This window comes from Centrocercus urophasianus, unplaced genomic scaffold (genome assembly GCF_019232065.1).
Source record: "Centrocercus urophasianus isolate 14NV4802_14NV808 unplaced genomic scaffold, USGS_Curo_1.0 seq_18, whole genome shotgun sequence".
Taxonomy (NCBI): Eukaryota; Metazoa; Chordata; class Aves; order Galliformes; family Phasianidae; genus Centrocercus; species Centrocercus urophasianus.
In genome coordinates this window covers 20,158,846-20,185,630 of record NW_024884733.1, presented here as the reverse complement: position 1 = coordinate 20,185,630, position 26,785 = coordinate 20,158,846, and the positions used below count along the sequence as shown (strand labels likewise).

The window sequence follows — 26,785 nt, the reverse complement described above, 5'->3', positions numbered from 1 at the left end:
GCCCGAAGGGTTAAGAGAGAATATCACTTGCTAGGGAAGTGTGCGTGTACATTTGGCAGCAGCCACTTCAGTAAAAAGTTATTGAGTTGAGCCAGTCAGACTCCATGTGGGTTTTTTTTGTTGTTCTTTTTTTTTTTTTTTTTTTTTCCCTTAACCTAAATATTCTACATTTTGGTCAGTTCAGGAAATGTGTTTGCTCCTGGGTGGTACACAGAAATAGAATTAGTGTTTTGAAATCACACTGAGGCCTTCAACATTGGATAAGATTTTCTTTGAATTTATAACTTATCCAGAATGGTAAAATTTCTAAGGAAACTATGTGGAAGTAAAGCATAAAACAGAGTTTAATGAGAGGTTGTGAGAAAGGAGTTCTTTTTTTCGGTGCCACTGTATTTTGTTTCTCTTGTTAATTCTGATAAAATATAAACATTTCTTTTCATGTTCTTTTTTTTTTTTCTTCTTCTTCTTCTTCTTCTTGTTTTATTGGTCTTTAACAAAGACTTTTGGTGTCTTACTGGCTCTTGGTCCTCACAGACCAGATTTTGATTCACTGGCTGCAAAGCCTGGACCTGTAATTCTGCTGTCCAAGAGGACAGGCTCCCAAAGCAGTAGCAGTCCAGTCCAGTAGCCGTGGGAAGGAATGGCATCCTAACCCATTGCCCTTCTGGTGAGGAAACACTTTACTCACATCATTTCACTTCCAGCTGGGTTTCTGGATGCCTGCAGCCTGTGTGTGGGCAGGTGGGTTCAGGAGGGAGTTATCTTCAATAGCAGGAAATAGTTTCTTTGTAAGATGAATTAAATCCAAACACATCTTAAACCTTCCCTTGACCCAGGCACTCCCTCTGACTCCTGCCCCCTATCTAACCTTCCTTTTCAGAGTTAAATGCTTGAGCTGGTAGCTTTCTTGGTTCACCCCTCAGGCTGCACTACCACTGACTGATTCTAATAAGAGTTTTGCTCTGGCCAGTAAAATCTTTTATTTATTTCACCACACCACCTTTCTACTGAGAAGGGTAGGATCCTTTCCTCGTTCCTTTCCCTTCCCACAGGGTAACACTAGACAGTAGGAATCTTTCCAGCCTATGCTGTAGGTGTGACTTGGTGTGAATTCCTCTTTCAGCTCTATCTGTTGTGGCAGCCCTGCTGTGTGTCAGGTGAGGTTGGTGTCCCTTCATAAGCCAGTGTGTAATCCAACTGGGTTGGCCTAGAGTGTTGTGTTTTGGTAAGCTGGTCATTTTCTGTAGCATCTGCATCTTGGACCAAAGGACTTAACCTGCTTTGTTTAAAAAGAAAGAAAGAAAGAAACAGAAACAAATCTAGTGGGAAGAACCATCTCCAAGATGTAAAGAGTTACAGGTGTAGAATATTTAAGTTAGATTTTAAAAATAATTTCTTCTCAGAAAGAGTGGTGGTGCATTGGAACAGGCTGCCCTACTGGGAGGTGGAGTCACCATCCCTGGAGATGTGGCACTGAGGGACACTGTCAGTGGGCAAGGTGGGGTGGATTGGGGTTGGACTGGATGATCTTAGTGGTCTTTTCCAACTTTATTGATGCTATGATAATGTCAACTGGGGACAGCAGGCAGCTTGAAAAGGTAGCTGAGAGGTGTGAGCTCATCTGGGCTCATCACACTCATCCAAACGAAGTATCAACTATGAAAATTCTTATTGTATGAAAACAACACTATTTACCCTCCTTGCATGCTGGAAGGGAAATGGATTGATCACATTATGAATATCTGAGCAATTTCCTGAAGTATCTCATTTTGAGATCTTATGATATACTTTTCTGATCTGATCCCAACTTCTTCAGATGTATGGGATCTGCTTCTGGAGGTTCACTTCATAGCTATCAGCTCTTGTTATCCCACGTTTCCAAGGAAGCCATTTTACACTGCCATATGGCAGTTCCTTCAGAGCAAGTGTGGGAATTACTACCAACTCTCAGCAGCAGAGATCTCCAAAATAGAGTTTTCCTAAGAGTTTTGTCAAAATAGGTGCCTAGGTGAGAGAAGGGAGACTTAATGAGTGGTCTTTCCTCTCCCTTTGGGTAATCCCAGCTGTACCACCACCATGCTGCCGTACACCCTCATCCTGGCTGTCCAAACAACGTGTGCAGAGCTCTACAGCAGCCCCAGCATGCCCTGCTTCTCACTCTGGCACGCAGTCTGCCATGACACAGACCTTTTGGCACTCACAAGTCAACTTGTCACCTTCCATATCTTCTGTGTTTCTTTCCCTGCTGCCTCTGTCATACGGAGCTGCACCGTACGCTGCATCACTGCTCTGTGGCTCCACGCAGCACTGTCAGTGCTGTGCTGTGAGCCTTCTGCCTCGCCTTGTATCGTCATCCAGGCTGTCATCACCTTCTCTGCGGTGTGTGACCTTGGCCCCGGCCTGACGCCAGGAGTTGCAGAATGCCTCAGCCTGTTCCTTCACCCAGAAAAGGGGGAATTATAAAGTGATATCCCATCCTCTGACAGCAGTGGCTCCCCCTTCTTTTCGGGAGCCGGCTCGGAATTTCTCTCTGTGGACTTGTTCTTGGCTACCTCATGGACCACGAGTCTCTCTATTACCATTGCTGCTTTGTCTGCTTATCTAACACCTGTCTTCTCCCTGTTAAGCGCCTTTTCTTCTGCAGCTTTCTACCATCTGGAATAGCTACTCAATCAACTTCAGATTCTTTCTTCTGAAACATCTGAAAGACTTTTTCATTGCCTGTATCTCAGCACACTACCTTAGTGGGATGAACGTAGTTGTCATTTTATGCCATTTATATTTGATGCTACTTCCTTCTCTCTTGCATTACTGAATGATACAGAACATTTTGAGTTGCATTTGGAATGGTAGATGATAGACAAGCCTGTAAAGTAGTATATGGGACCTCACTGTGTCCTGCTGGCACCGGTCTGCTTGCTGATGATCATCCATTGCTTCTCCACTGGTGGGAAGCTGAGTTGAGAGGGAGACATGTAGCACACGTGGAAGTATACCTCGCTCCTTTACAAAATGGGAAGGTGATCAACTGGTCGCAGATTTAAAATGTAAGAACTTACATTCTTCTATAAGTTAATGAGTTTGTGATACAAGCACAATAGAAATCATAGCCGCCCATGTTTATGTGACATACAGATATAGCACTGTCCTGTTAACTTGTAATGTCGGTTCCTCCATCCAGGTTCCCAAACTATTGCTTAATCTGGGTCTGGAAGAACCACTTGTCCACGGGACTGCACAGATCACTGACAGAAGCATGGTAAGTGTTTCCTTTCCTCATCTCTGCTCTTCTAATGCAGTCTGCATGCCCTTTGCCTCAAGAACTGCTTCCTAAAATTCTGTCCCACTGCTGGATATGAAACTGAGTTCTGAAGTATAGAATTACAAGGTGAATGATACAGCCAAGAATCTGCTTGCAGATTCTCCCATGTGTTCCTGCCTTTCAGTCTCTATCTTTAACCATATTTGATAAAAAATTTTCCTTATCCCCAAGTCAAACACTGCAATCTCTTGTTCCCTTTTGGCAATTTGTGATATTTGAGCAGTTTTCCTCCCAAAAATCTTTCCTCTGCCAAGATTGCCCAAAGGTAGAGCAGAACATACTTTGTGTATGAGTGCTTGAGACATGCTGTTTGGAGCACACGTATGGAGAAAGTGTATCAGAGTTCCAGGTCCTATTTCAGTTTCCATTCTTTTCCTCCTTAGGTTGGATCAGACAGCATCATTGGGTCATCCACACAGATTGGGGAGAAGACATCCATTAAACACTCCATCATTGGAAGCACATGTACCATAAAAGACAGAGTTAAGATAACAAACTGCATCATCATGAATTCTGTTACAATTGAGGAAGGGTATGTCACCTCTTTGTATTTTGGACCTCTAAATTTGCTATTTCCTTTTCCGGATAGATTCTTAGCTTTTTGTCTTGTAACTGATCCTCAGTCAGACCTGTTGATTGCTAGGGAGGTGTTTCTAAGGACCAAATCAGAAATGTCTCTATAAACAAATAAACAGGCTATGAATGCAAGCAAAACGGTTTAATGAGGGTACTGCAAAATTAAAATATAATTTCTTCTTTTTAGAGGAGATTGTAGCCTCTTCAGAATGTGGAATTCAGTTAAGTGGATGTATGTCTGTAGGAGCTTATGTGTCATCTTTTCAAATTGTTTTAGTGCCTAGGTTTGTGAGTATACCTAAAACATTTGAGTCAGGACATACATTTGAAAGTGGTACTCTTACTAACTACAGATGTTATCACCTTTAAATAACTTTCCCTAAAATGTGATTTTCTTTTTTTCATTTCTGTCATCTTACATCTTTACTTTATTATTGCCTTATGCTTAGTAATAGAATCAATAGTAAACTTTTCAAAGAAAAAATCTGCCAGCTAGTGGAGGTTTCCCACGCATTAAAGACACAAACTAAATAGGTAGCCTTGAGCTGTTCATTTCCAAATGTGGGAAAAGTGGCCTATCTGTAATTGTTGATGTCTGCGTGCCCCCATCTTTCCATACAAGCTAGCTTCCTGTGGATGTCAGTGGAAAGGAAACTGCTGATTGAGTCTGTGCAGGCCTGTATAAATTCCCTGCTACTTCATGGCTTGAGGTTTGCTTAGGGCCTCAGGAAAAAGACCAAAATCTTAAAAAAAATGCCAAGTTGGCTCTGAAAGTTGCATATCTGAAAAACAAAAAACCCCAAAGGATGTGGGGTCTATGGAGGATACTACTGTTACATAACTAAATTACAGGTAAGTATGGTACCTTACTGCCAAGTGTTTGTCTTTAATAGAAATCCGCAGTAATTTCAAGCACATCATAAATCAGAATTCTTCTGAGTATAGAAAATAGCTGGTTTCCAGTTCAGTTGCAAATGGATCCAGTATGGCTGTATCACAAATGCTACTGTCGTAAGAAGCACCAGAACCTCTCTCGTTTGATCATGAGACCCTCTGTCATGTTGATTAATGAATTGATGCCGCAGTCATAATAGTATGGTTTTGCATACGAGGTGAGCAGCTCTACCATGGAGGCAGCTAAGTGTATAAGTAGTGGTGTTCTTATGAAGAGCCCCAGGTTAGCTTGTGTTTATCTGCACTGTTACGTAGTGCTGTTTTCCAAATCCTAAATCGAACGTACCGCAAAATTCCACAGCCATTATAAAGATGTTAAGATAATAAAAATGACTTTTTGGGTAATATTTTGTGAATTTCTGGAAACCAGTTTCATCACTGCTCACACACAGTGAGAACAGTGTCGTCACCAATAGGTGATAAATCTTGCACTCCTCGGAGTTTCACCCTTAGCTGCTCCATAGACATTGCACACTGATGCACTGGGGTAAAATTTGTAATCTTTCCTCTCCAGTCCAAATTAATCTTACATTCATTAAGATTTACTTAAAAACATACCGTAATTAATGTTGCATGGATCTGCACAGATGCTGTATTGATAAAGTGTTACTTATTGCATCACCGTAATCCTTAAGATTAGAGAGGTGTAAAGCCATGCATACACAGGTGATGAGGTACAGGAATATCCAACTGCTAAGTTTTGTTGAAAGAAGTCTTGCTTGTAACTTAGTAAAAACAGTTTCTGTGTATTTTGACCTTCTTTCACGTATTTGGTTAAATCTGATAGTTTTTTGTTATAATGTTAACGATTCTGAAACACGCTGATGGATCCATTTGCAACAGGTGAATAAATTATATGTGATTTTTCTTTAAACTGCCCACAGTGGACAGCTTTGCTTTCCAAACAGCTCTTCTCCCAAGCGTGTCTGAGTAACTCAGGCTCTACCTAATCACCAACTTCAGAAAGTGTCTTCCACTTTAGTTAGAAAGTCAGCTTATGTTGGCTGGTCTGAGTCAAAATGATCATAATAAAATGCCTTAGCAGATCCAATTTATCTTTTTTTGTTGCATTGTGAATGTTTCAAACATGAGCCAGTTTTAGCATCATCTGAAGTACTGCACATTAGAAACTTGTGGAATTGCACTGAGGAGCAGATAAAAGGTGTCATCTAATGAACATACATCATAATGTTGACGTGAAGCTCCACCGAACTCGTGGACTACTGTGTTGTGCAGTCGTCACATGTGAGTGATAACTGCAGGCTGGGCCCAGCACTGTTCATGGCAGCAACACCAGCTGAAGGAGTAGGCTGGAAGGGCTGCTATAGGGCGCACTTTGGAGAAGATAAAGCTTTTTGGTAACCCGGGGAAGAAAGAAAGATTAGGTAAATCATTTCTGAAAGTGGGAAGGCTGGGAACAACTAAATGCAAAAATGCTCAAGAGTTGTGATTATGCATGCCACTGTCCTGGTAATTACCTCTAGTTTCTCTGGTTTGAATCTCACTGTCTTTGTTTTTTTCTACATCTTAACTGGATAAATGCTCATGTGTCAGTACAGAGGAAAGCGTGAAAATTGTTTTGTCTCTTGATGCCCTGTAATGTGAATTGAGGATGCTGTTGGACCTTTCATGGTTCTTTTGGCTTGGGGACCCACAAATTACATCTCCAAACCAGAAAAGGTTTCAAAGAACCTTGCAACATTTGATGCAAGCTTCTAAAATGAATAAACAGATTGTTTCTGGGCAGAGGGAAAAACCACGAGGGATTTATTACAAAACAAGGTTCTTATTGTTAGGCTGTGGTTGGTTCATTCCTGAACCAAGGATCAAGGACCTGGTTTCACTTGGATAGTGCCATTTCATCCTGTTTCCAAGTTACAATCCGTTCTCCAGTGATGGCTGTGTTTGATATTCTGGAGGACCAGGAGCAGAGTTTTCAGTTTTTCTAGCCCTGGTGTGTAGGGCTTCTGTTATGCTATACATGTCTCTTGTGCAGTGATTTGAGTAGATATGAATCCCCCTTAGATGAGATTACAGGGGATTAAAGAAGTTAGTAACACAGGCAAAATAATTGGCAGTCCTCTCTTAATGTGTTTCCCACTGTGAGCTAATTCTTCCATCAATGAGATAATAAAATAGCGAAGATTACATATGTGCAGAGTGATGGACATACTTGACCAAGCTGGGAGGGGTGTAATTTATACAGCAGTGCAAGTGCTGAGAGATGTTGACTATCCAGGTGACAGGCTGCAGCGGGAAATGGTTCTTATTTCTCTCTGCACTGCTCCCTTGAGCTCAGTGACAAATGGCTGCACTGACTTACATACTTGGAGAAAACCTACTAATCGAGCTGAAAGTGTAGATCACTTGAAAACTTTGTGCATCTGAATGCTCCTGCAGTAGCTGTACGTGCCCACAGTCTCTGTTGTGTCTTGGGGATGACCCTTTTGTTAGTTCTGTTTGCATTATGTGTAGTGCTGTACAACAGGGTCCCTAAATTCAGATTAGGCACACTTAACTTCCTTGAAATGGGATCTAGATATTGATGGAGGAATTCATAGAGGACCCTGTGCTGAAGTGCTCTGAGCATTGTAGATAATGTTGACAGGAAAACCATGCTAAACCCTTTATTCCATGCTAGCAGATAAAGATCTTGAAATCTCGTTTGTTAATAAAACTTTGTGAGTGTATACACTTAACGAAAGGATCTTTGCCATGTCATGTGCACGGTGTATCCTTGTGCCATGGTTGTGGGAGCAGGATGTTTCCCTGGGAAAGATTGAAGAGATGGGAATATAATAGGAAAAACAAAAAAGCAAATTAAAAAACTGATCTTTGGATTACTTACTTTGGACTTACTGGTGTTTGAGGAGGCAAGCATGAAAAGCTCAGATAAATATCAAGATGACAGGCCCATGGAAAGCCATGTACTGAAAATAGTCTTTCGGCATGCTGGTAGCCAGTACCCTAGGAGCTCTGTGGCAGATTTAGTCTCTTAAATGAAGTATTTTGCTCCTGTGCTTTATTCAAGGAGATACTGCAAAGCAATATGCTTCCAATGGTGGTAGAATCGTGAAGGTTGGAAAAGACCTCCAAGATTGTCTAGTCCAACCACCAACCCGTCGCCACCATGTGGCAGCTGTTCTTATGGAAGCCATGAATACAATGCTGTGGTTATCAGACAGGAGGGCAGCAAGACACAGCTGCCGAGATTAGCATCAAAATCTCAGTTCCACAGCTAGGAAGCACTAGGTCTTCACAGAACAACACAGGAAGTTTGGCTTGTGTCACCTATAGTTTTAGCAGAAATAAGGGCTTATTGAGGATGATAATTTTTTAAGATGGAAAAGATAAATGGAATCTCTGGTCATCTGCATGGCGCCAACCAGAAAATCTTACATGCCGAGCCAATGACAAAGGCAGTAAGTTGCATTGGGTTTTGTTGATGGTGTCCTTGCTGCCAGTGTAAAGTCAGTGGTGCAGGCACTGTGCTGTTACTCAGTGGACTGTAGTGAGACCACGTGCGACTAGTTAAACACTACTCTAGTTTACCACATGTCTCCAATTTATTGCTACTTTCTATGAGAAAATGTACAAAGGAAGAAAACAACAAGCAAGCTGAGCTGGATTGGCTACTAAGTGCAGATTGATTGTGAAGTTTATTGGTTGTTTCCTCAATAGTGCCAAATCAGCACCTGATGTAGAAACAGTGAGCGGTTTGAAAAAATTCTAATTAAAACCAGGATGGAATTGAGCATTTATAGGGGTTCAGCACGTAAGTGGTCTTTTTCCTGTTGGATAAGAGCAGTACATAGGAATGATCCAATTGCCAAAGCAACATTTGTTGAAATTGTAAAATGTATTTTACAGCACATTCCCTCATGAGAAGGAATGAGGAGAGATGAAGTTGTTTCCAGCACCATAGCTTACAAAGCTGGAAGTAAAAGTTTTGCTTGTGCTGGGATTTCCAAATGTTTTGTATCTTGAACCAGTTTTTAAGACGGGTCTTGTCTTCTGGATGCTGTCTCGTGATGCCAGTTGCACCCCTGCCCTGTGCTAACCTTGGAAAGGACGACAAGTTCAGAATAGGCATTGCAGAAAGCGCGTGAAAAGCGAGAGCTTAATTCAGAAGCATATGTGGTCTGTACAAGTGTATGTAAGTATAAAGTATATTGTGGGTATGGATAAGCATAAACATATGAATAAAGCTAGGTATAGTGCTTGACTGTAACAAGAATTCTTACTTCTCAACAGAGTTTGCTTTCAGGAAGGTAAATTGAGGAAGAGAGGACAAACCTGGAAAGCAATGAGCAGAAAGTAGCTGAGCTACTTCCATAGCTGGTTCATGTTTGGGCATTTGAATTCTGCTGTATCTGTTGTATTTAGGATACTTCTCATATAGTACCTGTTATCTTGTGAATCTCTGAACCATTATTACTTGCAGCTCCTCAAAGAACATTTTCTTCTGGCTAGCTTCCTGGTACTTCAATCCATCTTGAATAAATCACCTGCTCTTTATACTCAGATACATATGTTTTCCTGGTAGAGCATGGAGCTCTTCCCAATTTTCCAAACATCTTGTACATCAAATGTTGAACTTAAAGCACAGGTCAGCTCTGAAAAGCGGCGTTTTAAAACAGCTCTTGTTCTGCTGATCTGCTTCTTCAGGTGGCCAGAGTCAGAGCTGTAAATAAGCTTCTGCCTGCTAGCCACATGGGTCTAATTGAAGAGGTGTATGCAGATTTTCAAAAGCTACTGATTTCTGTCAGGTTTTGGTGGGAGTCTGTGTGTAAGTGCCATTGGTGCTCCTGAAAAACCTTCTCCAACCTGGGTAAGTAAAAGGAAGAAATTCTCATGTTGTTTCAGAATTGCTCCTCCGAGTTTCTAAGGGGACCCTGGGGTTGAACAAGTTCAGCTTAACTCCAGAAAACCAGTCTCTGTTTTTAAGGATGGCATTGAGAACATCCTCTTTCCCTTGTACATCTAGCCCATACGGCAACTGATTTAACTAATAACATCCAATGGAGAGTGAGAACCCAGGAGGTCAGCCTCCTCACGCCTAAGGGTTTCCTGATGTAAGACTCGTTTCAGTGTGTGCTTTTGCTGAAGTGTGCAAAATCGGATTTCCAGCTGAACGAAAGGCCACCAATTGGTTTGTTCCAAGATCAGCTGGATTTATCTGTAGTTTCAGAGGTGAGGCACAACCTTCCAGGCGACCTCCCCGACAGCCTACGTTTCACTTAATAAAACGAGTTAAGGAAGGTTTGAGGCAATCCTTTAAGGTCAGTTGAACTTTCACTGGAAAATACGAGTGCTGGCAAGTATATGCAATATGTAATGCAAAATGTTTAGGGTGTGGGGAAGAAGTGTAAAGGAGCCATACCACAGTGATGAGCTTGGCTAGCAAAGAGACTTGAAACAAGTTCCTCAGCAAAAACACCCTGGGAGATGGGTTAAGAATTTAGGGGATTGGTAGAATGTTTTTGTTACCCCCAAGGGGAAAAACAGGAGATCAAAGCCCGAATTCACTTAAGAATGCTTTCTTTGAAATGTATCTATAAATTATAGCACATACTGCTGGCATCTATTGTAGTCTTTGGTATTTACTTGAGTGTATACTGTGAATTCACAGTACCCGGATTTGGCTTGTTAGTGTGTAAAAATAAATGTTGGTGAAGGCAGCATTGCAGATTCTCAAGTTTCCTAATAGTAGTGTTGCCTCTTCTCTGTTTTCCCGTGGCTTTGTGCCTCATCCTGTGACCATGTGTCCCAGGCACCACCTATGGAGGGATTCTTTGAGGGGCTGCTGGTAGGGTTTGGCGCTCCCCCCTTGCCACCTCTCACCGTTACTGAGCTGCCTGCTGTGGCCGTTATTTCCTTGGTCAAGGCAGAGTGGGATGTTGCTCCCAGGGGAATCCACAGCTGTTACCCCTCAGTCAGCAGAGTAGCTGCTGAGGCATGTCACCCTTGGCTTTTAGCTCCCCATCCCATCTCTGCTTCCTAGCTCATCTGGAGCAGCAGGACTCCTGACTGCTTGGCATGGCGCAGCGTTACCCACGGCCGTCCTAAACTCTGCTCCAAGCTCTTTCTTCCTCTCCAGCCTGTGGTTTTAAGTGTTGCATTTTAGACACCTCATTTGCTTTGCTGCCCAACAGAGATTATGTCGTTTTTTTGGCACAATTGGATTAAACTAGCAGACCTGGATAGCTTCCATTGGCATTTCAGGAGATTTGCTGTAAGGCAAACCTGTGACATTTGTACCTTCCTAAGCTTGCACAACCAGGGCGAGAGCTGCAGTTGAGGTCCTGACCTCAGTTACTTAAGCCCCTTTCTCCCAGGAGCGTTCATCACTTTAATCACAGAGTCCTAAATAATCAGTGGGTAGCCTGTAATTAGGGGTTGTGTCCTGGACTCCTGCAGCCTGCTCCCGGTGTGCTGAGCACTGCGGATTTTGATTTCCCGTTTCCCCAAAGGATGTTTGATCTCAGATTTACACTTCAGAAAATTAAGAAGGGTACAGTACCTCCGTCCCCTGGCAGCCTTCCTGCTTTCAGTGGTAGGTGCCTTTCTTTTCTTAAGTGTCTCAGTTCTGCAGCGATTGACACATTTGATTTAAGAGTTAGATTTATAGACTGATACTCAGGCTGAAAGTCAGCAGCTCCAGGACTGCATAAATCAGCCTGTCTCAGGGACTAATACTTCCTTATTTATAATTTCGACAGGAGATGGAATTCTTTCTCAATTCTTTACATTTCTTTCAGATGTAATCGACCACCCTGTCCTTTGGTTTAAAGCTATGTGACTTTGCCACAAATAGAGGGAGGGGAAAGTAAGCCCGGTCCAGGAATTGCTATGCTATAAAAGCTCCATATTGTATGCTCTTGGACTTTGCTTTCTCCCAGCTTCCTTCAAGCCCACACAAGAGATGGACTTGAGGTTTTTTTGGCTTTCTTCCCCTCCCCCCTCCCTGCATACATACTCTGACCTTTTAGAAAAATAAATAGAAGATAAAGAAGGACCTGGAATGTTGCAGAATGTGTGTATATTTTGCTCTCTGTTGTTTTCTGCTGGGATTAGTTGTTTACAATGGGAGAGAGAGGGAGGGCAGAGGAAGGGAGGTCTGTGGCCTTAACTGAAATTAGTGGCATTTCAGAGTGATCTTGTTAGGTGGTCTGCAGTTTAAAGACCTAAATCCTTGTAATCCCCCCATGCCTCCTTGGCCACTACTCCTTTTGCTCTTGTTCTCTCACTTTCAGAAAAAAAAAGAAAGAAAAAGCCCGAACCCGAGTCAGCCTCTGTGTCTCTCAGATGCAGGCTGTGCATAACGTACGCACATGCACAGCCGTGCTCACACACTCACTCTCATATGCTTCCATTCGCACGTTGTACCTGTATAACAAATTAATGTCTCAGCTAGCCGACATCTACATCTGTTACCACTACAGGACTGGGCTTGTAAAATGCTCTCTCTAGAATGCAGACACACACACCGAATATTTTTATTTATTTTCTGAAAAACGCTCAGCTGCCAGACTTTCAGCTTGTGATTGCACTTAAAACAAATTCAAATTGAAATTTCAGCCATAAATCAAATGCCCCAAATTAGTTCCTCTTGTGGGTTTGAACATGCTCTTTGGATTTTAAGGTCAGAAGATATCCGTTTTCACGGTGCTGAAAAGTTTAAAAATATACTACGTTTTAGGAGAAGAAATAAATATGGTTTGCATTATAAAGCAGTACATCAAATATGTGCGTATGCGCACACACAGCGTGGTCAGTGAAGTTGAATGCTGTCAGAGCACCTTTGAGGACTAATAGCACCTAATTGTTAAGCGAGGCAGGAAACACGGTGGCTGTTTATCCAAGGAGGATGCGGAAGATTGTCTTGAGATGTGATATTTATCCTCTAAGAGAATAAAAGTTTATCCCTTACTCTTCAATTTAAAAAAAAAAAAAATAGTAAAAATTAAATAAACACACAAAATACTTATCTTGGCAGACTTTATAACATACTTTTTCGGGAAAAAAAAAGGCATTTACAAGTGGTTTCAAAATGGCTGTGTTACATCTGTCAGCGGGTAAAGGGAACACCCACAAATTGTGTTTTTATCTCATGAAGTTTTGTTCCACTTGAGCAATAAAAGCCAGATTCACTGCTGGTGTGTGCGACTGGGGTAATCCTAGCGCTGAGCATGGCTCTAAAACTTGTGCATTTGGTTGTGTTTATAAGTTTGAAGAAACTCCTGGGGTGGCGGAGTCTTTTGTTTTTGCTTGACGCTGGCACTGGGGAAGGGTAGGTTTGCAAGCACCTGGCACGGCCACGTTTGCCTTGGTTCCCTGGGCTGTCCTTCCAACAAATGGTTTGGCAGGAAAGCCCCTTATCTTTGATGTTAATGTCATCAGCACTTTCTTGGTTACAATGCTGTTCTTTCCCCAAGAGTTGAAAAATGATCCCAAGAAGGCTTGGGACGTACAACATGCTCCAGCCTGAGCTCCAGAAAACAGCTTAAAGTCAGAGATCTTAGCACACCCAAGGCTCTTCTTAGAATCATAGCATCATTCCGATTGGAAAAGACCACTGAGACCATTTTGTCCATCCGCCGCCCTATCCCTACCATGCCCACTTACGCCATGTCGCTCAGTGCCACATCGCCACGGTTCTTGTGCTTGGAAGCAGTGGTAGATGGTGGGAACCTACAGATCGCAGGGAAATGGTTCTAAGTGATCAAAGAGAAGGCCCTTTGGAGCGTACTTTTTGGATAGGGGCACTTTCAGTGGGCAGTGAGTAATCTCTCCTGTCGCCTTTGCTTGGATGGCACCAGCACAGGATGGCAGCAGTGATGGGCAGTCCTCCCTCTACCAGTTCATTTTCCAGCCCGGTCGTCGACGCTGAGCGTTCTCCCAGCAAATGCTGTTGCACAGGATGATGGCTGGAGTACATGGAGCTATTGGAAAGAAGCAGCTGGTGACAGTGTGAGAGCAAAGGCAGACAGGGGTCTGCTGTGTATCTTTGCCGCTTTTTATCTTATTAATATGTTAGTAAAAACCTTGCCAAGGCAACCTGAGCTGGTTACTTGGAGCATAATTGCTCATATTGCCTCCTTATAGGTCAGGGGAGGGGGAGTTGAAGCGAGTTAAAAGAATGATTGTTCAGAGGGGACAGTCTGCTCAAGGGAAGTCATAACTGCTAACCGCCGTGGCTGAGGTCCGGTTTTATAGCTTTTACTCCTGCGGAATTAATGCCGTGTTTGTGATGCAGGTGGTTTCTGCTCTGACTCACATGAGCAACAGAATTGTTATGTATTTAATGGCAAATTCTGTGTACCAGATAGTGGCAACGTGTGAGTAGGAAAAGAAGTAGGAATTAATGTTAGGGTTGGCAGTCTGGAGTGAGGACTGACCTTCTCTTTGCTTTGAGGAGCACAGCTGGCTCTGCTCAATACAAAATTGAGGCTCGGGGGGCTCTCGGTACCAATAGCCCTCTGTGCTATTAGTTCAAACTCCAAAATAGCTCTTCTGTTGATGGGCCAGCTTGGTGGTGCAGCACGGCAGCGTTTTGCTGGTGCAGTGAGCAGTGGTGAGACCCATGGCCATGGCTGCGGGTGTCACAGGAGGGATTGAACTGCAGAGCTCAATGCAGAAAGTCACTGAAGACAAAAACTTGAGAAAGAATCAGCTATTTGACTGAGGGTAGCACAAATAACCACAACTGTTGTAATATACATTAGCAGAAGTGCTGGGGAGGAAATATGAAATGGGACAGATACCTCCATCTCTGTTATGTATCTCGCTTACGGCTTTCTCTCCACCAACCGATTTCAAGGTGTGCAATACTTACTACTTTTAGGCACTTGTTGGCTGAATGCCTTCAGATTCTCTGTCCTTCAATGATTTCTACCCATCTTTGCACATGTAAACGTGAGGAAACAAATAATTTGCAGCATAGCTGTTTTTTCTCCATAGCTTTGCAATAAATTGTTTGTACTATTTAACATTGCTCATGGTGCTGAGTGAGCACACATCATGGATATTAGTTAAGATGCACAATTACAGTTTTACTGCCTGAAGAGGCAAAGACCGGTGCAATAACTCACTTACATCTCTCCATATCTTCGTAGAGGAGTTATGGAGCCAACATCTGGACTCTGAATTTCTTTCCTAACTGGATGATCAAATCATGTCAGAGGTTCATTAGCTATCCCAGTGGATACCTTTGTTTTGTACCTATCATTTTAATCATTTTCTTGTTCTACCTTGTGCTTGTGTTATAGGTGTTGTCTTCAGGGCAGTGTTATTTGTAATAACGCTGTGATAGAGAAGGGTGCAGACATCAAAGACTGTTTGATTGGAAGTGATCAGAGGCTGGAAACCAAAGGTAAGTAGAAAAGCTGTTTTTATGATGCATTTGTAATTAATTTTTAGAATTTCCTCCTCGAGATTTTCCAGCCAGTAAACAGTGGCAGTTTTGCAGTGTGGTGTCCCTTAAGGTTAAGATTTGTTTTTCATGGAAAGTGCAGCTTGCTGGCATGAGAGTAGTTCGGGGACTTGCTCTTCAGAAGTTGGCAGAAAAGCTCTGTTGTTACTATAAAGAACAAGATTGGGTGCTGAGACAGTCTTTTCCCAGAGGCCACAATTAGGTCAGCTTGGAGTTGTCCTCAGCAGAAGGAACTGTCATTTTGACAAGTAGTTTTTGTCAGTGTTAGAGGTGATGCAGTCAGTAAGTGGTGGCACAGACATCCTTCTTTTTGTGAATGCTAGCAGCCACAGGTGCCAGCGTGTTCCCATCCACCCTGCTCCATGCAGGAGCTCAAGATGGAATGTCATACTGGAAGCTGCCGTGCTTAGTAGTAAATACAAGGGCAGTTAGACTCAGATCTGTTTTACTGAAATGAAATGCTTTTTGGGGTTTCAGAGAAGTTACACTATGCGGTCCCAGTTTGGGCAAAGTTAAGCTATCCAATCAAGCTGTGAGTGGTGAGGCTCAGCTCAGTAACCGCCTAAGTGGAACTGTTGATTTCCTGCCCTAAGAGATAATGGGCAGGAAATGGCTGTCTCAGTGACTGCATCCCAAGCAGAGGGCTTTTTAATGAATATTTATGGTTGGGGTTTGGCAGATCCCTGCTCTAGGGTGTGGACTGAGGACAACAGTGAGTTCCTTTTCAGGCTCCATGTGAAGTTATTTAGTCAGATCAGGATTTGTTTGCTTGTTTTGTCTTTATAGTATATGGGTGGTTTCCCAATTGTGAGTGTCCTGATGAAGAGCAGAGTTTGCACTTAATGTGGTATGGTGTAACCTATTGCCAGCTATGCATACGCAAAATTTTTCTTTTCATTTGAAACTAGAAGTAAGAGACTCATGAAAACAAAATGTTGGTCCTGCAATTGCAAGTCTCAGATGCTGCAGGAAACACCCAGTCAGCGTTATGCACGCTCTGGTCTTGGTCCTTGTGTTCCACAGTTTCTGCTTACCCATGGCTTTGTCCATCGCATCAGTTGTAATCATCGACCCTTGTGGGTTCACTGCCCTCCTATCCCTGAAGATACATACTGTTCATGATGCTCTGCTCGTGCCTCCTTCTGAGCATGAATCACTAGGAGAGCTAAATCAGGTCATGTTTGTTTATTAATCTAAAATTTTAACTATGAGGAAGCTATGAGGGTGTAGATTTAGCTAATTTACTACGCTCAATTTCTTCAGCAGATCATTTCAAACAGAAATATCGCACTTTGCCCTCACTCATATCTTTTTGGGTAGTCTCTTCCACCATGCAGGTCCCAGTCTGGTTGATTCTGGTATGGAAACCATTCTTTCTTCATTATTGTCCTTATCATCTTTATCTGAATATTTTTGAGGATCTGTCAACATAATTCTGTGATTCTATGATAACATATTTGGAAGGAGAGGAGCAGAGCTGGAACCTGTGGTTCATTTACTCATTCTCGTAGGGCCACGTGCTCACCTCTCCAGAGCACTTCTCAGTGAGTCTGTGGGCCCTCCAGTTAAACTGTTCAGGAACGTATGACTGATGTTAGCAAAGACACTCAGGTAGATTATGAATGACAAATATGCCATTATGCCAAGCAAGAAAAAATAATAACAAAGCCTCAGTTCATTTCCCTGCCTCAGTTTCCTAACCATTTTGGAATTTATTTGGGCTGGGGGTCAGGTTCTCCTTGGTGGTCTGGGATCTGTCTGTGAAGTTCATGACTTATTTCCTGAACTGCAGAGTCTTTCCAGCCCAGCATGTTTCTTCTGACCTTGCCTGGTCCCACAGTAAACTGGGCCCTCTCTTTTTCACTGTGAAAGCATGCCATGACTTCCTTTCCCCTGCCCAAGACTTCCTGTATCTTGTGCCAAGCTTTTGGTGTGGCCCCGTAAGTCTGTTTCCATATTCCCACTTTCATCAAGATTTTGGCTATGTTGTTCTGTTTGGTAACTTTTCCTTCTTCAGACTCTAGCCTTCACAGCCAGGTTACGAAAAACTGGTTCTGTTGGGTCACAGCCACCTTCTGTTGCAAGCTGATCGCACCTCAGCAGGCGTAAGCAGTAGCAGCTGGCTGTTGACCCCAGTCTGGGAGTTACATGCTAGAAACCTCAGCAAAGCTGCGTACACCTTCCCAGAAACATTAAAGAAAAAGAAAAAAAAACAGCAGTTCCTTATTCCAAAGCATCAGCCAGGATTCATCAAAGGTACAAAGATCCCCGCATCATCCTGCACACCCCCAAGCAAATCCCACAGTTGACTTTGCTGCGGAACTGGCTGTGTGCTCCCAGTTCTGCTATACCAGTCCTGGTCTCGCTGCCCAGGCAGCTCAGGGTACAAGAGCTCTTTGAGCCACTGACCTCCTTTCATAACCTGAACCATGGAAGCAGGATGGCAGAAGAACAGATACCACAAATGACAGGCAAAAGTAACTCGAACCAGCTCTCGCCCTTTTCCTTCTACGGAAGAGGCAGGGGCATATTTAGGGTGGTCTAAATGGCACAGCTGGGAGTAATGGGATTGAATTAAACACAATTTAGGTTGGATATCTGAAACATTTTCCTAATGATGTGGTCTGGTCGGCTGTGGGATAATCTCCCTGGGGACGTGGTGGGAGACCTCATCACTTAATAATAGGCTTGGCAAAGCTCTGGACACCTAAATAAAGGGAGTGAGTGCTCCACCACTGGTTTTTGGGGTAGATCAGATGCAGCCTATTAATTTCAAGCTAAAAAGCGAGTTAGAGACAAGGGGGGGCAGGTAGCTGTCAGCAATGACTACAGGCCCCATCACAGCACTGGCCAGACACGGTACTTTTTAAGTGCCTCTGTTAAAGTCATGATGTGGAGTTTTATTAAACTTCTGGATTTGCAAGCCATGCCTCCTGAGAGTCATGCTATTCTCTTCCTACTGCTTTTATTACCATGCTTAGGAAGCATCCACTTCCCTTCCTCTTTGATAATTTAAGAAATTTGCTAGCGGAGAATTAACAGACAGGCGACCTCACCCAGATAGCAGTTTGAAAAACATGTTGGTACCTAAGAAAAAGGAGGCAATTATTAAAGGGGTAGGAAATGGCAGGCGGCAGTTCTGAGAGGGCTTAATTGCACAGAGCATTCAGTCACTGTTTCTAAGACAGTTACTATAATTGCACTCCAGCCTTTTTGACGAACCTGCTTTCTTCAAAGCAAAATAGAGAACAGAGATAGTAGAGAGGCACTCATAGGATAAAACTAGCAAAACGGACTCAAAACTCACCACCTGAGCCCTCACTTTCATCTCTGGTGTCCCTGGGCAGGCATGTTTTGTGTTCACTGACTGTGCAGGAGCCAATGTCATTTAGGGACAGCTCGAGTCATTGTGCACCCAGAAAGGGTATTACAGCAGTGTTATTGCCACAAAGTGTATTTGCAGAAAGGGAAAAAGTATCTCAGGATGCTGATGTAATCTTAGCTTGGCATCCCAATGCGTACTTAGTAGCATTATCTCCCTGACCAAGATGTAGGCTGAGACTTCACTCTGCTTATTCTGGTGCATTTTCAGTGCAACCATATATTTTTCTTTTCCTTGGTGCCACGATGCAGTCAGCACCCAGAAAGTGCTGTCGAGTGCATGCTGAATGTGAGGCTGTTCCATAGCCCTGATTCCTGCCTTCTTTCAGCTTGAGTCTGAAACCTTAATTACTGTACACTATGCAAGAAACAAGATCCTTTCTGTGGCCTTTCTGCAACATTTGTCATCTTAGTGCTTCACAGCTGTTAACAAGCTCATTTTTACCTCCTCAGCGTGGACATGGCTGATTTTTGCTCCTATTTTAGAAAGGCCTGAGAGTCAGAGTTGCTGTTTGTAGGCCCATTCATTCTGACTGCCCAACTTAAGTGCTGAAGCAGCATGCTACATGTAGCATCTCCTAGCAATTACATTTTAGCCATAGCATTTACATTGTAAATGTTGGGATGGAGGTTTCAGTCTACTGAGGGAAAAAAAAAAAAGAAAAAAGAAAAGTTTTTTTATGTGATCATGTTGGCCTGTGCATGGGTCGTTAGCAGCTCCAGGGACTAAAACTCCATTATAGAGCTTCTGCTGTTCCAGCTGATGGGAACTGACAGTAGTGGGTCATCCTCCTTAAGGGGAGCTGGATTTGGAGAGAGGCAAGAGGAACTTTGCCAGGAAATTTCACAGATGCCCATGGGTGTCAGCAGCCTGGAGATTCACTCCTGGTGCAGGGGGAGGAGGCTGTAGTTAACGTAGGCTTTACTGCTCCTGCCTGCAGCATCGTCCTTTGGGCCCCAACCACAGCACCTATTTCCTATCTGATCCTGACTCCTGCCTCACTGCTCCCCACTATGGCTTTGTCCCAGAACGAGTCTCATCTCATTCCCAGTCTTTGGTTCTTCCTCCGGTCTCTGTTTTTTTTCTCTTACTTTATTATGCCTAGCCACACACCTGTCTCCTCTGCTCTCATTGTAGATGCTATTTCCAGTCCCCCTGCAAAACAGTCCCATGCTCCATTTCCCATCTGGCACTCCATCCCTGACTGCTTTGATCTCTTTCTGTGCTGCTGTTGTGCCCAGGTGGGATCATTCTGGGCACTGGAGGGAAGCAGTGCTGTGCTGAGTGCTGGTCCCAGAGCTGGGACACAAGCTGAGGGAAGTCCTGCATCGACCCTGCACTTCCCTGGTTGAGAGCACTCAGGAGAAGTAGTCTCTGGAGCTTTTAGCTGCCCTCCTGAGAACATGTGCAAACAGAATTTTTTTCCAGAGGCTTATCACATAGCCAAAAGTGTGTGGTTTCTCACAAGAACAGAAAAAGGCACGTATCCAGTAGGGACTGGCTCCTGTTTCAGATCATTTTTCAAGTCTTGTTCCAAGCTTACAGTCCTAGGACTTCTCAATGAAACAGAGTAAGATTGTTTTATTTTAATGAGGGCCAAAGAGCACATTTTTCTCTAATGCCATCCTGTGCAGGCAGGTACAGTTTATGGAGCCTCTGCATACGAATGGATGACTGCTTGTAAGGATGCCTCACTCCAGCCAAGATTGAGCAAGACAGGGACAGGAAGGGATTGATGGGCTTTCTGATGCTCTTGCTGCATTCAAGTAGAGCTGTGTCTGCTGTTGCAAGATGCTGGGTACCTCCTGGTGAAATCTTGGGGAACTGAAAATACTTAGCATGACACAAGTTTGGGATCAGAAAGCATGCTGCAGTGCAGATGGGAGTTACGAAAGCTCACAAAGAACAGACACAGACTAAACAGTGCACACATGTATGTCGTGCACAGAGGTGCAGGATGATCTGGAAAGGAGGAATGGTATAAATTCAGAGGGAAATTTTGAGGTCCATGTGACTTGTTCCCTAGAGTGGTTTAACTACTGAATGTCTCTGACAAAGATATCAGTTGGCAGTTCAAATAGGCATCTCTTAAAAAGTCACCTTTTTTGCATCAGTGACAATTTCTAGGTGATCCCAACAAGCCTGCTTTCCAAGCTGTATAAAAACTGTTTGTGAGTTCTGGTCTTAGTGGTGGCATAAAACTCCTCTAGAATAACTCATTAGTGATGTTTTGTCCTTCCCTCTGCTGCTGGTGACTGTCACACTGTCACTTGAGCACTGTGTCATTCCCAGCCAGGGAATTTCAGGCTTCCTGCTTGAACAGGTTAAGGGAACTGCTGTATTCACAGCGTGTTGATTGTGATGTCTACCCATAAGGCAGCAGTTTGTAACCGTGTAGAAATATTTATACATGCTCCATGCAGAGAAAATAACCTCTTGTGCTCTGCTAGAGCTCAGCCACATAAAAGAGCCAGGAAGGACACCCCAATGGATGAGAGAGGAAGGGAACCTCTGCTTGTGACCAGCACAGTGGGCAGCAGTCTCCAGGCAGATGTGGCACTGCTGCCATCCTAGTGGGAAGTGTGGACGAAGGCCTTCAGATTGACAATTCTGAGATCCCTAGTGCTTGCTGTGAGGGAGTGATGCCCCTGTGGGAGCACACCCAGCAGTGTAACCCAGTCTCCTTCTTCAGTGATGGTTAGGACACAGTGCTGGGGCTGTGGGTGTGTCCCTGTCCCCAAGGAGCTCACTGTTGTGCACATCTCTAGTCCTTAGTCTCACTTTTCTCTGATGAATGTGTCTCCTAACACCCTGAGCAATCACATTCCCGTACCTCAAGCAATCACTTTTCCCAGTTCCTTCATCCCACCCTGTCCATCTGCTCAAAGCCATGGTAAACTCTTCTTTCTTCAAACACTGAATTCGTTGTTGCCTTTACTTTACATCCCAAGATGTAACCGTTTCTCTGGGTGGATATGAGGGAGAAGGGGTTAATACCTGATCTAGTGCAAGATGGCCCTGCCCGTGGCCAGGATGGACTGGATGATCTTTGAAGGTCCCTTCCAGCCCAAACCATTCTGTGTACAATACTGGTGAGAGAAGCCTCAGCTGCCCCAAGCGAGCACAGGCACTGCACATGGGTGTTTGCTGGGAGTGGTGTTCAAGGGTGGGATCTCCAAGAGCGGATCTCCATCTGTTCTCTGCCTGGAGCCTGGGTTGGGCTCCCAGCTGCTCACCAGAGCTGATGTGCCTGAAGCTCTCACCAGTCCCATTCCCAGTGCCCTGGGCAGAGTTGCACATCCCTCCCTGGGATGCTTACAGAGAGCATCACTCCAGAGCCCCTCAAGCACAGCTGTGTGCTTCAGTGTGAGGCTCATGTGACACTCGCAATCTGTGGGACACTGCTGGCCTTTGGGGCCACAGTACAGTCACCCCAATCACCAGCGGTCATGTAAGTATGTGGCGTAGCTGGGAAGAGAGCAGGCCTTGACTGGAAAGCCCCAGTGCTCCATAAACACAAACAAATCAGCCTCCATCACCTGCTTCCCTTCTTTATCTCTCCATGTAATTTAAAACACCCTCCAGCCTCCCAGAGTCAAGCTTCAGCTGCTTCCCATCCCCTTAAGCCCCTTTAGTTCCTCTCCCCCCACCAACCTGGCTGCCTTTCCAGGGCCAACCATCGCTGCAGAGACAAGTTGCTCCTCTCTCCCACTCTCTGATCCTTTCTGTCCTGGGTGAATGTGGTAGGAGCCACCCACGGTGTGTTTTCGTGCATGCGTTTCTGCAGGCACCCCTCCCCCTGCCCGGTTTTTAAGTTAAACTATCTCTTGCTTTAAAGAGAGCAAATACACAGCAGTGGCTTTCATCACTGCTGTATAATAGAGCAGTAATTCTGTGCCAGGGACTGTTTTCTATTTTATTTTAAAGGGTTTATAAAACAGTGTATGTAATTGAGTGAGTAAACTGAACGTTTTCTGGAGCCCCTGAGGGCTGGAACTTCGTGGTGGTCCTGGGCCTAGGCCCTAACCCTTTTTTTTTCTTCCTTTTTTTTTTTTTTTCCCCTGCCTTTCCCCTCCCTCCCCTCCTCCTTTACAACCCAGCGTTGCCACCAGCAGCAGCAGCAGCAATCTGTCTGGGGCTAATTGAGCAAACAGCAAGGAGATGCTTTCACATGGCTTTTAAAGGAATGCTCCGGCATCCCCTTTCTGTAAGCAGCTTCGCAGGAACCTGCCAGGAAGGCTGTGCCGTGCAGGGAGGGCAGCGTTGGGCTGCAGCCCCCGTCCCGGTGGTGGGGTTTGTGCTGGGCTCTGCAGTCATTTCCGCCCCTTTGTTTATTTGCATTACAATTTGTTTTTAGCCAAGCACCAAAGGCTCTGCTGCTCCCCAGCTCTCCTCGTGTTGTGCGTATGTTTTTAAGGGGCTCAGCATACAGTATGTGTAAACACACGTCTTCCTAAGCAGGAATGCATCTATAACGAGTGACAGGTTTTTGATTTACGCTCAGTAGAATCTCCGTGGACGCTGGGTTCAAGCACCCAGGCTGACTTGGGGCTGGGCTGCGTCAGCAAGTTGAATCAAAGTGCTAATCAGGAGGTTGAATGTGTTGATCAGCTCTGGATTTGCTTAGCACCAGATGCTCCCAATCTGAGAAGATCTAGTTGAACATGATTTAAGGTTGCAGAGTCCAACTTGAAGGCTTTCTGAAAGTCCTTTCTCTAATCCCTCTTCTTTCTCTGCGGGCTGAATGCATCTGTAACCCTGCCAGTGTCAGATAAAAGGCAGCCTGGTAAGAAATCCCTAATGGGGAGCTGGGGAAGGAGAAGGGAGCTGAACAGTGGAGCATGGGAGGTACTTCTGCCTCCTCCCCCCTGAGTTTCAGGCAGAGTTTCTGCACTAACTGAGCTTGCTGATACCAGCCAGAGCCACTGGCAACTGGCAGCCAGGGCTGATAATGAAACGCTATCCACAGCTCTGCTCCTTGGCACCCACGGTGGAGTCTGAATTCCCTTTCCTCTGTAAGCAGGGCTTTGGGAAGGGAAGAGGGAAGCAGGGTGAATCCTTATCTGCCTATCACATCCCCCTGGGGTGCGGAATCAGGCTTTGTTTCTAGCAAAACCATTCCCTTTATCACTTAGAAACTTTCTCGTGGATTTGAGGCAGGCACGTTCATGTGTTTCCTTTTAGCCCGTGCAAGGAGAAATGAGTTTGGTGGTAGCAGTGATACGCTGCATGTGCCAGAATCTGGGCCATGTGGATCAGGAAAGGGCAGGATAGGAGATCAGGGAACGCGTGCTGCATCAGCTCAGTAAGCTTGCTGCTGCCTCAGTTTCCCCACCTGTAAAATCGGAATGCTCTTATTCACCCGCTTTTGAAAAGCATCTTGAGTTAATCAGATGGAAAATGCAAGATACCAGAAGAAGGCTATAAGCATGTCGGTGCAAAATACAGATAGTTGGTACCACCTCTGCAACAAAGTATGCGACGGGGCCCATCCCAGATCTGCATGTTCAGTGCAGGATGCTGTCAGAAATGAAGCAGAAAGTTCCTTATTAAAAGGTATTGCTACAGATAACTCATATATTGAACCATAAATTGACATGGTTCTTCTTGAGCTTAGGTGAAGGCATGTTTAATCTGCAGAGGCATAACGTAATTACTCTCGCTGGATGCTAGCCAGAGTCTTATTCACATCACAGAAATCAACATGATAGGTAGTCTGCTTGGAGGAGGTTCAGGAATGGAGTCACAGAAGTTGCTACAGGGCCTATTTGAGATATATTGGGAAAGTTGTTGGGGGTGAGGAATGTTACAGCAAGAAGTGCTGCAGGTTGGATTTGAGGTACCTTGGCAGAGCTGTGTGGGGTCCAGGACGGGAGGAGAGAGGAGCTGAGGGCTGGACTTGGGGCTATTGGCAGAGCTGTGCTGGGGAGATTGTGTGGTGCTACCTACATCACGCCTGTGCCTGGCATGCATACAGACAGTCCCTCATTTTCCCGAGCTGCATCCACCTCTGTTCATCGTGCCCAGTGCTGGAGCCCAGGCTTCAACTTCCAGCTCCAGTTTTGAGACCCAGGATGTTTCCATGAGGCTCCAGGATTAATTATCAGTTGTCACTAAATGCCCCGAGCACAGGAATAAATTACTCAATCTGATGCTGAAAGTAAGAAGCATCTTTTTGTTCTTATTTTGTTGTTATTTTCACGAAGGATCTCTGGAAGGCAGTCTTGTGGCTAACCCAACTCTGTCCTGCAAGCAGAGCGGACAGCAGGATCCGCATGGTGCTGGGGTCAGGGCCATAGCAGGAAGTTATCTCGCTGCAGTCCATATAACTCCTTGAAGTTTGCAGAGCAGTTTTTAATCAAACCACTTCTGGAGTGACGGTTTGCATGGTGCAAAGATAATGTCTTGAGTTCTAAACCACGGGAAGCATCATGTTAGCTCGGCCAGTTTGGGAACTGCCAGTAATTGCTTTATGCAGCCGAGGGCAGGGTAGCTGTTGTTTTGCAGCACTCTTGCAAAATCTGCTCCCCTGAGGGGAGGCATTTTAGGTGGGTAAATAAAACACAACTGGTTATTTCCTTCATCCTTGGCCATCTACCCCCACTACTGTGTAAGGTGTTGGAGACAACACGGTGTGCCTGAGCACCTTGCAGGCCCCGATGATTCACCCCAGGCACCCTGGATACCAGAGCCAATTGTTATTCTGAATGTACAGAAGTGGAAAAGGGGGATGGAGAGCCTTGGGGCACGGTTCAAAGCACCTGAACTTCGCTTGAATGGGTGTCCAACTCGCAGGGAGTGGTTCAGACTCACCAACTCTGGCCATACCCCGAGGACACCCACTTGGAGCACACAGGCATTGTGTCACGCTCTGAGGCCACATGCTTGGGTTTTTAGGCTTTTCAGTTTTGTGTTTTTATTATTTTGGCTCTAGATCGCCTATTTGCAGTCTTTCCCTGACAGGCTGCTTTTGCATTTTAAACGCAAGGCTCTTTTAGTACAGTGCATGAACAGTGCTGGGGCAGGGACTGGCACGTTAAAGTGTCCGCCAAGGCTGGGAATAGGCAGAGGAGTGACCTTGTAGCTCTGTGTAGCTCCACGCTGGATGTGGATGGTTCTTTGCATGGGCCTAGAGGTACACCTGTCAGCAGCAGCTGTGACTTCCGTCGGGCCACTGTTGCTTGGTAGTGACACATACATGTGAAAACTCTCATTAGAGAAACCTCCTAATGTTTAGTCAGTTGTTTAGGCTTTTGCCATGTGTGTGGGATGCTGTCTGAGAGATGCTGGAGACCAAAAAAGGGCAGCGAATCTGCGCTCAAGTTCCCTAGAATCTGCTTTTCTCATTTATTTTAAAGATGCAGATTTAAAAAATGCAAGGTCTGAAACACTGCTGCAAAACTCAATTCCTCTTCTTTTCCTCCCTCTCTCTCTCTTTTCAGCCAAACATGTTAATGAAGTCATTGTGGGCACTGAACAGCTGATGGAGATATAACCCAAGTAGGTTTTAAAGATGATTTTATGGAAGCCGGCAGCAGAACCAGATGTTCAGCATCGTAAGATCATCCGCGCAGATCAGTACTGGCATGGTTTACCCTGTCACTGCTCCTTTCCTGTTCAGCTTTGTATTTATGTCTTAATAAAGAAGTATTTACAGAGCCGTGTGTCCGCCAGCCCTTCCCCCCTCATTGGGATGCACGGGGTTTGTGCCGGCTGATATCGCTCCCTGCCCCGGCGAACGCACTGTACTTTTCCAGCAGAAGGGGAGCTGGGACCACACAGACTGTGCCTACTCGAAAGAATGACTTTGCCGACCCCGCTGCGACACAGGCCGAGCCCCGGATACCGGGAGAAACCACTCGGGATGCCGCCTGCACGTCCTCAATGCGGCAGGTGGGCAGCAAAGCACAGTGTGGGCTGCTCTGCGTAGCCCTTCGCCAGCCTTCTTCCCTCTTCTTGCAATGCTGCCCCATAGCACAAAGGCATTTAAGCTGCAGCCCTGCTCCACTGCGATGCAGCTGAGGAGGTCGGCACCCGTTTGCTCCAGGGCTGAGTGAGGTCCGTTACTTGGAAATGCTGCCCAAAAGCAATGCGAATGGGCTGGAGGGAAAGTAGG

The 26,785-nt window shown here is 44.8% G+C and overlaps 1 protein-coding gene across 2 annotated transcripts in view; it reads left to right on the top strand.

Moving 5' to 3' along the window:
- EIF2B3 (eukaryotic translation initiation factor 2B subunit gamma) overlaps positions 1 to 26,327 on the top strand; it is a 92,716-nt gene extending 66,389 nt beyond the window's left edge. For both annotated transcript variants that reach the window (XM_042820010.1, XM_042820011.1), the window contains 4 exons: positions 3,182 to 3,259; positions 3,706 to 3,854; positions 15,124 to 15,227; positions 26,112 to 26,327. In XM_042820010.1, coding sequence (XP_042675944.1) covers positions 3,182 to 3,259; positions 3,706 to 3,854; positions 15,124 to 15,227; positions 26,112 to 26,164 — 384 coding nt within the window. In that variant the 3' untranslated portion in view covers positions 26,165 to 26,327. The remainder of the gene's footprint in view (positions 1 to 3,181; positions 3,260 to 3,705; positions 3,855 to 15,123; positions 15,228 to 26,111) is intronic.
- The last annotated feature ends 458 nt before the right edge of the window (positions 26,328 to 26,785 follow it).